The following is a 10,713-nucleotide window of genomic DNA, read 5'->3' as shown; positions in this document are numbered from 1 at the left end:
CCAACACCACCGATTTTCCTTCATTATGCAGAACCTCCCATTGGACCAGTAGTTGAACCTCCAGATCTGTTTTTTCTTAAAACTACAAAATCTAAACCTTGGCAGGACAATCCAACTAAGATTACAAAATCACCTAAAAATGTTGCAGGTCAAACTCTTGAACATAAAGTAGGGGTGGTTCTGGATCCAGTTGATGTTCAAGCTGAGTCTCCAACACCACCCAATATGTCATTACAGCCACTGGATCAGCAACTCACCGTATCTTCTCAACCTCCTGGTTGGTCTCACCACCCTCCAAATTTAAAGGAGCCTAAAACTCATCCAACACCACCAATTTTCCTTCATTATGCAGAACCTCCCATTGGACCAGTAGTTGAACCTCCAGATCTGTTTTTTCTCAGAACTACAAAATCTAAGCCTTTTCAGGAAACCCCAACTCATATGACCAAATCATCTGTAGAGAATGTTGGTCAAACTCTAGAATATAAGGAGTCAGTGCTTCCAATTCCAGCTGAGGATGAAGCTCAGTCTCCACTACCACCCATTAGATCATTTCAGCCTTTGGATCAGGAACTCAGCGTATCTTCCCAACCCCCAGATTGGACTCACCACCCTCCAAATCCGAAGGAGCCTCCAAATCATTCACCACCAAATATTTTGCTTCATTATTCACAACCTCCTATGGGAATGGTAGTTGAACATCCATATCTGTTTTTTCTAAAGTCTACAAAATCTAAACCTGTGCAGGAGATCTCTTTTGATCAGCCTTCTGAACCTCTTGCTTCGACTCACCACCCTCCAAATCCAAAACAAACTATAAACCATACACCACCAAGGGTTTTCCTTTATTATGCAAAACCTCCAATTGGAATTGTAGTTAAACCTCCAGATATGTTTTTTCTCAAAACTACAAAATCTATACCTGTGCAGGAGAGTGAAACTCAGATTACAGAGTCACCTAAAAAGGTTGTTGCTGAAACTCTAGATTATAAAGATGGCTTGCTTCCAGTTCCATTTGAGAGTCAAGATGATTCTCCAACTCCACCCAATGTTTCATTACAGCCTTTGGATCAGGAAATCACCATATCTGCTCTTTCTCCTGGTTGGACTCAGCAACCTCCAAATCTGAAAGAACATGAGCCAGAAGAGATTTTCTCTCATAATTCAAAACCTTCAATTGGAATGGTAGTTGAACCTCTGGATCTGCTTTTTCTCAAAACTACGGAATCTAAATCTGTGCTGGAGAACCCAGCTCAGATTACTGAATCACCTAAAGATGATGTAGTTCAGACTCTAGAATATAAAGAGGTAATGGTTTCATCCTTAATTGAGGGTCATGCTAAATATCTAACACCCAGTGTTTCATATCAACCTTTAGACCTGGGACTTTTTGAATCCTCTGGCCCCACTACTGAGGTTCATCATTCTACTACTGTCAATGAGACTACTGTTCCTTCTTCAATGCATCTTCATGTCACAAGTCCACATTTGCAATCAGAATTTTCTGTAACTCCACAACCTAATACAATACATTCTATCCAAATGAAGGAGACTCCAGCTCAGACTTCAGAGATATCTATGGAGACTCTAGCCCAATCTGTAGAGCATTATTCAACAGCCATCTTAACTTCATTTTATGTTGAAATTCAACATTCAAATTTATCAGCTATAGAGACTGCACATTCTGAAGTCCCAACAACCACAGCTCCATATCCAGAGGCTATACATTCTGAAGTCTCAACAACTATAGTTGCTTATCCAGAGGCTGAGCATTTTAAAGTCCCAACAACTACAGCTGTTTATCTAGGGGCTGCACATTCTGAAGTCCCAACAACTATAGCTGCTTATCCAGAGGCTTCACTTTGTGAAGTCCCAACAACTACAGCTGTTTCTCCAGAGATTGCACGTTCTAAAGCCCCAGAGACTACAGCTCCTATTCTGAAGTGCTCTAGCATAACAGGTCTACCTCCAGATCAGGTTGAGAAACATCCAAGCCCAACTGAAGTCACAGTTCAAGTTTTGAAAGTGGAATCTACCACAACTCCATATTCTGAAAATTCTAATACAGAAAAAGATTTAACAATAGAAAAAAATGCCTACAATTACACCAACATATGTGACTTCTGCTTGTGTGAAAATGAGACACTGTCATGTGTTCATCCCAGCCCAAAATGGAGACTCCACCAAGTGCCTGTGCCACGGCCCAACACCTACAATGACACTTTTGCTATCTTGTAAGACTCACCTTTTTTTTTATTTCTGTTTTACAGTCTGCCTGACATGACAACTTTTCCCTCAAAGCCTTCCCAGACCATCCTTGTCACCCCAGCTCCCATCGATTGACTTTTTACTTTGACCTTGGATTGTCAACTTTTTATTGTCTTCACTTTCCTTCTTCCTTCAGTGCCCCTTCTCCAATCTTTTATTTATGATAGATTTATTTTTCTGTATTCATTGCTTAACTTCTGTTTTTCTGTTTTACTACAACCTCTTTATAATGTATTTCATTAGTGAAGATTTAACAGACTGATTAGAGAGTAGATTGCAGAGCTAGACTCCTGGGGTTGGAACCCAGGTCCTTCATGTGGTAGCTCTGCAACTCTAGGATTCTTAGAGTGCTTAGCTGTGAATGAACTTCCTAACCTGTAAAATGGGGAGTCTGATAGCTACTCTTTCATAGGACTGTTGTGAGGTTTAGTTGAATACATGGAATATTTATCTTAGTTCTTAGCATACATTAGTGCTAGCTGTTAATACTTTGAAATCTCTCAATTTTGTCCAGAGCTCATTCTTGTTCTTAGCTTTCTATATTTCACATATATTGTGTGCACTGCTCAGGGCTAAGAAGTATGGGAGTCATATATGTATGGCATTTTTCTTTGGAACATGAAATACTAGACAGGAAAAGGGGGAATGCTTTGTTAAAACTTTACCTTTGGCTCAAAGTGTTTCTAATTTTTAAATAAATAGGGATTTTTAATAAATCCCTATATTTTTAAAAATAGGGATTACAGCATAGGCAAAGGCTTAGCTACAAAAATAAGGATTTAGTAGACTCGTTTACCAGCAAAGAGAAAGCAATGAGACATATTATGAAATACTTTGAATATTAACTCTAGTGGTTTGAAAGTCACAGTATTTCACAGTATATGGAGAATCATAATAAATTTCTAAGAACTACTGAAAAACTATTTTAAATGGAGGGCGGAACCTTGCTATGTAGTACAGGTTTGCCCTGAGTTCATGATCATCCTGCCTCAGCCTCTTAAAAAACAAATATAGGCATGTGTCATATCACTCCAATATAGGATTATTTTAGCACCCATATTTTGAGTGATCCCGGAGAGAAGCTTAATTTTTGATGACCATGTAGAAGGATCTGGCAAAATTTAAGAATAAAGTGAGGGAGAACTGAGCCGCTGTGTCCATTTGATAGTGGGAAGAAAACCCTGAATTCCCACAGAGAAGACAGGATTTTAGTGACTGACTAAGAGCTGAGGACTGATGCTGCATTTCGTCCCAGCACTCAGGAGGCAGAGGTGGTAGATGTCTGTGAGTTCGATGTCAGTCTGGTCTACAGAGTGAGTTCTACACCAGACAGGACTTAGAAGTGAGACCTCATTTCAAAATTTTAAAAAATGAGCATTTCCGTCCTTGAGGAAGATGAGGAAGACAGGTTAACAGATGGACTCAGCAGTCAGGAATGAGAACAACATGGAGGTGTTGAGTTCAGTTGTAGGCATTTCCTTTATTGGTGAACATAAAATTAGCTTAGGTTGAGTGGAAATGTCCACTATCAAGTGGAAAGTTTCTTTTCTTCCCTAACATAATAAAAAATATGTTTAATATGAGCAAATATCTCACTGTTTGCACCAGTAGCCTTGTATTCTTAATTGTGCTCCCTTGGAAACGGATAGATTGAGGAATTATGAAGTTGGTGATATCCCTCATTCTGCATTGAGCACTTCCATGAAGATGTTATGATTTTTACTGATTCTGCTTATTCTTTTCCTATCTATTCAAGTATATCAACTTTCTCCACAGAAATTTCAAAGGAAATGATATTTCTTACATTGACAAAAATGTATGGAAGGTATACCGCTGGACTGAGAAACTGTGAGTAGTGTGTGTGCATAGATATATTCTCTGCAAATATTATGCAAAATATTGCACCAAGGCCTTTTTTTTTGGTCTAGATTTTGAGGTCAATATGTCTGAGGAAAGACATTTCCTCTGCACATCCCAGTAAATTTCTGTAGAGTAGATAGCTCAACATGGTAGGTTTAGAGTGGAGATAGGGAGTTCTAATTCCACTAAATAAACAAATAAATTGGTATTGATTACATTTTTCTGGTAAGTTGCATGAGTACTGGGGTGTGGTTCAGCGTTAGTACACTTGCCTACTGCATGAGACCATGAATTGGAAACTCACTAGTGCATGCAAAAATTTTAATTTAAATGTTGTGGGTTTTCGTTGAAAGAAGAGGCAGATTTGATTTGCAGTACAGAAATCATCTATGATGACGTTTGAGTGGTTAGTAATTAAATAAGAGGGATAGTGAAACCTTCTTGTGCCATAATTCCTCACCTGTGAGGTAACCACTACTCTAAGTTGGTATATATCCATCCAGATACATTTGCATATAGAAAATAAGAGTGTCTCTGCTTTCCTTATCTCTTTTACACAAATGATAACATTTGGTAATTTCTTGTTTTCACTTCATGATATTTAAAGTTTTCTTTCACATATGCAGAGGTTTATATTCATTTCTAATTCTATGTAATATTTCATAGTATATACACATCAGTGAGACTTTCATATTACCCTGCTGGTGTTTAGAGACTATCTGGTTTTCCTGTTACATGTTTGGCTGTAATAAAAGTCCTGTATACCTTGGAAAAGTGTTTCTATAGACCAGATATTTAGAAATAGAACCTTTAGGATGGAAACCTTTTTACATACGAAATTTTAATTGCCCTAAAAATAAGTAGTGTCAACTTACATTCTAGGCGATAGCATGTAACAGTGTGTACCTCTTCATCCTATTTCACCACCGATGTTCTCCATCTGTTTGATGATTTTTTAATTTTCCAGCATCCTCAGTGAAAATCACCTGACTGAATTACATAAGGATTCATTCGAAGGCCTGCTATCCCTCCAGATTTTGTAAGTTAGTTGAGCATATCTATTTTTAAGTTAATGAATTATTCGTGGAAGAATTAGATACTAACATCTCTTCAAGCAGTAAAATTGTGCAATTATTGACTAGGTTTGCCAGTGCTTGCTTATATTCCTAGCACTGAGGATGTGGAAAATGGGAGGACTGCTGCAAGTTGGAGATCTGCATGATCTACATAGTAGGCTTCATACCTTGCGGGGAATAATGATGGCTGGTGCGTGTGGAATGATGATGGCTGGTGCGTGTTCACGTGCGGGTGTGAGTTCTGTCTGAGTTGTGAGTCCCTCCCCTCGCCCACTTCTGTTCTTTGCGGGTTCCTCAAGGAGGCACGCCTCCGTAGAGAAGCGTGTAGAAGCACACGAAGGATTTTGACTGAGTAGGTTCTGCGCAGGGCACCAGGCGGGCGCAGCACTGTGAGAAACAGCCAGGGACCTGCTCGGTGTGGGGAGTAAACTCAATCTGATGGGGGGGGGCGGGGGGAGGGCGGTGGCCGCTGTTCCCACCAGCATCTGGGAGCCACAGCACAACAGAGACATGGGAAGTATGGGCGGAACAGGCCCGCACACCGAGAGAAACGAGGGGGGAGAGGGAAGCCCCGACCACCTTCAGGAAGAGACCCTTTGGTTACTCGCTTGGCAGACTGTTGGCCCGGCTAGCTTGCTTGAAGAGACTGGCCTCCCCAGCAAAAGTCCACTGGCAGGCCCCAAAAGACATGAGGGAGTCCAAAGTTCAAAAAGGGCTTTATTGGCATGGCGGATGATAGATGGATCTGGTGGTGCACCCCCACTTAAGTCAGGGTGAACCTGACTTAAATAGGGCTGGAGGAGGTGGCAGGGTCTGGGAAAGAATACTTAATTAGCTATACCCTCTGGCCTTTAGCTACACCCTCTGGCCTTTAGGTATCTCATTAAGATGGAAATCTCTTGAGGCTGAAGCCTGTAGTCACACCCTCCACCAGTGCTAGGTGACACCTCTTTGGGAGGGGCTGCATTGTCCTACGTGACTGAAAAGCGCAGATTAATGGAGTTTGGGGAGTGGGGGAGGCCTCATGTCAGGAGCCTGAAGTCTGGGGGCATGGCCAAACACCTGCCGTTGGCCCATCAGGGTCGGGGTTCAAAACCTGTGCCCAGCCAGGAACCAAGCTATCCTTACAAGGTCCCACAATACCTGTTCCAGGGCTGCTTGGCAAGAGCCTGGCTCTAAAACCATGATTAAAGAAAATCTGCAGTTATGTCGGTCTGTGAGGGTGACAGCTTATCTCTAATATTAAAATGGCTTGTATGCATTTTAAATTATCTAAATCATATAGACAAGCTTCAAAAGTAGAAGAACTCCATTTACAGAAGGAAAATGTTAGTAGGATGTGAGCCATTACGGAAACTCACACGACCCTTGTTTTCTAAGGCATATGCTTCTATTTAGATCTTGGCATACCTCGATCAATTCTGGCTCATGTTCACATTCACTGTGGCTCATGAGTTAGGTTGACGCTCTTACAGGACTTGTGCAAGTTGATGTGACAGGGTGCCCGATAAGAACAACGTAAGGAGGCAAGATTCATTTTGGCCCTTCATCTCAGAAGTTTCCGGTTCTTGATAGCTGGCTCCATTGTTTCTGGGTCTGTGTGTGTGGGCTTAGAAACCTAACATGTTTACTCATTTAGCCTTTACAAAAAGGTTTAAGACAGCATAGTAGGATTTAAGAAATTAATGTTAACTTTGAATAGTTGTATCAAAGAGAAGAAATTAGCCAACTAAATTAGTTTGAATTTGAAGGTCATAAACCCAGAATGCTTTTCCCTTATGAGATACAGTCTCATGTAGCCCAGACTTGCCTTGAACTCTCTAAATAGCTAAAGCTGGATCTGTCAAATTCTTGCATCTCTAGCCTCTTATTTCCAAAGTTCTGGGATTACAGGGATACATTATCACATGGTTTTTATAATTCTGGGGATCAAATCCAAGGTTTGTGTGCACGGTAGGCAAGACCTCTGTCAACCATGATAGATATACCTTATACTCTTTTTTTTTTTTTTTTGAGACTTTGCAGCTGTCCTCCTACTTCACCCTCCCAAATGCTAGGATTGCATGCATGTGCCATCATATCTAGCTTCGTATGACAATTTAACCTGAAAGAAATTGACAATGAAATATAGTAGCTAAGTGGTAGATTATATAAGTATTATTAACATGATTAAGTCATTAGGAGAACAGACTGGTATTACAGTCTTCAATGTAATAATTGTTATGCCCATGTCAAAATAGATACTGAAATAGAGGTTAATAAGTACACACAAAAGTTTACTTGAAGCAAACATCCCAGAAATACCCCTGTTATTCACTGATTAAACAATAAAAGGTAGAGATACTGGCATATGACTTTAATGATAGCACTGGAGAGATAGTGGCAGGCAAGTCTCTTGAGTCTGGTCTATAGTGAGTTCCAGGCCAGTCAGGGCTATATAGTGTCTAGAGACTGTGTAAAAAAGAAAAAGAAAAAAAACCTCAACAATGTTGTTGAATACTTGCAACAGTAACTCTGTGTGTTTCTAGCTAAGAATATACTATGTTGTTCAGTGCCAGAGCTAGATTTCTAACTTTTACCCATAGAGTCCAGAACAGTACAAATCTTTAATCATTACTGAGCTAAAAAGAAAAAAAAGTGACATTTAAAAAAAAATAAATGTGGTTTATTTTCAATTAGAGAGCATTAGGGAAGTGCATATACAGAACCTTATATGGTGTTAAAACTCTTCTGGAAGTCAAGGCCTGAGACGACAATGACAATAAAGTACAAGACTGACTTAAAAAAAAACTCTTCTGGGTGTGGTGATGCACATCTTTAATCCCAGCATTCTGGAGGCAGAAGCAGGCAGATCTCTCTGAGTTTAAGACCAACCAGAGCTGTATAGTGAGACTTATCTTTAAAAACAAAAACATTTTCCTTCTGTAGACACTCAGAGAATGACCATAATTGGTCCTACTTTGTATTGGTTTTTCTTTTGGGGGTGGGGGACAGGGGCTTTTGAGACTAAAGTACCAAACTGTACAAAAATGTTTAGAGAAAATAAAATTAGTGGAGTATTCCTCTTATTATTTTAGTTTATAAATAATTATTTCATGTTAACATAAATCATTCATTTATTTAAATGTTCCAAAATTTTAAAAATGTGTTAAAATAGAACATGCCAAATACTGCATCTGTTATTGGAGGCACAGAGATGCATAATACAAGGCTCCTTCCCTCTCAGAGCTCACACACTGTGAGAGAAACAACACATGAGCATGACTCTTAATGCTGACGAGACACAGAAGATTCAGCCATGAAGTCATAAACTGAATTTCTTCCAAATAAGCCACTTTTCTTGAACTCACCAGCTGTGTGTTTATTTTATAAATACAGGGTCACACCTGGTGAGTAATGCAGATACGTTGGACGCCATGCTCCAAGGAGTTTATTATTAGAAAAAGAGATGCAAAAAATAATTTTAAAAGCATGATGGGGCTGGAGAGATGGCTCAGCAGTTAAGAGTACTTGCTGCTCTTCAGAGGACCCGAGTTCAGTTCTCAGCATCAACATCAGGAAGCTCACAACCTCCTGAACTTCTAGCTCCAGAGGATCAGAAGCCCTTCTGGTCCTCTGTGAACATGTGCACATACACAAAAATAAAAGCAAAATATTCTCTAAAGTACTGAGACCCGAGGAGAGGGCTCAGTGGGTAAAAGCACAAGCCAGGAAAGCCCAGAAACCCACACATTTAGTCCTTAGAGCCCACACTAGAGAAAGCCAAATGCTAAAGTGTACATCTTCAGTTAGCCAGATGCAGTGGTGTGCATCTTCAGTCAGCCAGGTAGCCTCCAGGAAGCAGTATGACAGAAACAAGAGACCCTGCTTCAACAAGGTAGAAGACAGGAACTGATTTCTGGAAACTGTCCTCCTACCTCCACACATATACACATCCATACATACATATTTTTATAGGTCCCTGAGGTATAAATTGTGTCTAGAGCACAGAAGAGGAGAAAAGACTTGAGTTTGGTTCATGGAAACTGTTCCTGTACCGGTGCAATTTGAATAAGACCTTGAAGAATCACTGGGAATAATCAGGCAGGTCTCTTGGGGAAAATGTGCTAAACACTAAAAACAGGAGTGGAGAAAAAAGTATACATCAAAGAGTTAAGAGTAAGCACCTGCATAGTACAAAATGGAAGGTAGATCAGAGCCAGGCCTTCTTTGGGTTTGAGTGCCCAGCCAAGGAACCATGATGGAATCATGGCACTGTAACACATGTGCTAAGACAGCCAGGAGCCTAGAGAACTTGTTAGAACTTCGATCTGACAGCACCCCACCCCTGTTACCAATTTAGTAGTTCTGGAGTAGAGCTGAGAATTTCCATCTTCTAAAGCTCCCAGGTACCAGATTTGTGCTTGTAAATTCAGTATCTAGGAGGCTGAGGTGGGAGGATTATATTCTACATAGAAAGACCCTGTTTCAAAAACAAGTCACTTAATAATTCTCTCAGGAAAGACAACCTCTGAAATTTACCAGGGTTTACAGCTATCTACTTATATGTGAGAAGCATAAAGATTGAGATAAGTAGGATAGGGTTTGGGGCTCAAGAAAGTTCAAGTATAAAGCCAAAGGATTAGTTTAAACAAAACAATAATATTATCAATTCTAAATTATGTTGTTTGTTCATACTAATGAGATATTTGATAGCTAATCAAAGCAATATTTTCCTTTTACTTTTCCTAGGGATTTATCCTGCAATAAAATACGTTATATTGAAAGAAGGACATTTGAACCATTACCATTTTTGAAGTATATGTAAGTTACAAATATAACTCATTCATATTTGGAATTTTATAACCCCATGCTACTTATTTTGATACATGATTAAAAATTTGCTAGTAGGAAATGAGCCACACCCAGTACAAATAGCACATGTTTTCTCTCATATGTAGAAGGTAGACTTATGCGTATTTTTTTTTCAGTGCTGGGGACCAACCCAGGGACTTGTAATTGCTAAGCAAGCACTCTATCAATGAGCTAAATCCACAACCCTTAGACTTACATGTAAATACACACATAAGTCTCATGAATATAGAAGATGGCCTGTGGAGAGGAAGAAAGAAGTCTAACAGTATGTAGAACAATAGAGGATGATGGGAGAAAAGAAAGACAGTGTTTTCTATAAGTTGAAATCTAGATTTAAGTGAGGGGTGTGCGTGCATGTGTGTGTGTGTGTGTGTGTGTGTGTGTTTAACATGAAAGGAAAATTGAGACTCTGTGAGGAGGAAGGGGGAGAAGGGAGAAGGGATAGTGAAGAATGGCATGGAGGATAAGAAGTAAGATATAATGCATATATATACATACATACATACATACATACATACATACCATGTATAATGTGAACTGTCATGATGAAACCCATTATATAAATGAAACAATTTGTAGCTAATAGAAAGTAACTAAAATCACACAGCAAATTATTATGTGTGTGTGTTTATGTGTGCGTACACCCATGTGGATA

The 10,713-nt window shown here is 39.6% G+C and overlaps 2 protein-coding genes across 2 annotated transcripts in view; both read left to right on the top strand.

Moving 5' to 3' along the window:
• LOC114632088 (leucine-rich repeat-containing protein 37A3-like) overlaps nucleotides 1-52 on the top strand; it is a 5,623-nt gene extending 5,571 nt beyond the window's left edge. The window contains exon 4 of the mRNA XM_028780558.1: nucleotides 32-52. Coding sequence (XP_028636391.1) covers nucleotides 32-52 — 21 coding nt within the window. The remainder of the gene's footprint in view (nucleotides 1-31) is intronic.
• A 53-nt stretch (nucleotides 53-105) lies between these two features.
• Nucleotides 106-10,713, top strand: part of LOC114632087 (leucine-rich repeat-containing protein 37A-like) — a 54,785-nt gene continuing 44,177 nt past the window's right edge. Inside the window, exons 1-6 of the mRNA XM_028780557.1 lie at nucleotides 106-700; nucleotides 884-1,726; nucleotides 1,817-2,234; nucleotides 4,045-4,116; nucleotides 5,096-5,167; nucleotides 9,936-10,007. Coding sequence (XP_028636390.1) covers nucleotides 226-700; nucleotides 884-1,726; nucleotides 1,817-2,234; nucleotides 4,045-4,116; nucleotides 5,096-5,167; nucleotides 9,936-10,007 — 1,952 coding nt within the window. The 5' untranslated portion in view covers nucleotides 106-225. The remainder of the gene's footprint in view (nucleotides 701-883; nucleotides 1,727-1,816; nucleotides 2,235-4,044; nucleotides 4,117-5,095; nucleotides 5,168-9,935; nucleotides 10,008-10,713) is intronic.

This window comes from Grammomys surdaster, unplaced genomic scaffold (assembly GCF_004785775.1).
Source record: "Grammomys surdaster isolate TR1022 unplaced genomic scaffold, NIH_TR_1.0 371, whole genome shotgun sequence".
Classification (NCBI taxonomy): domain Eukaryota; kingdom Metazoa; phylum Chordata; class Mammalia; order Rodentia; family Muridae; genus Grammomys; species Grammomys surdaster.
Note: the sequence above shows the minus strand (reverse complement) of the source record. Positions and strands in the feature narration are given on the sequence as shown.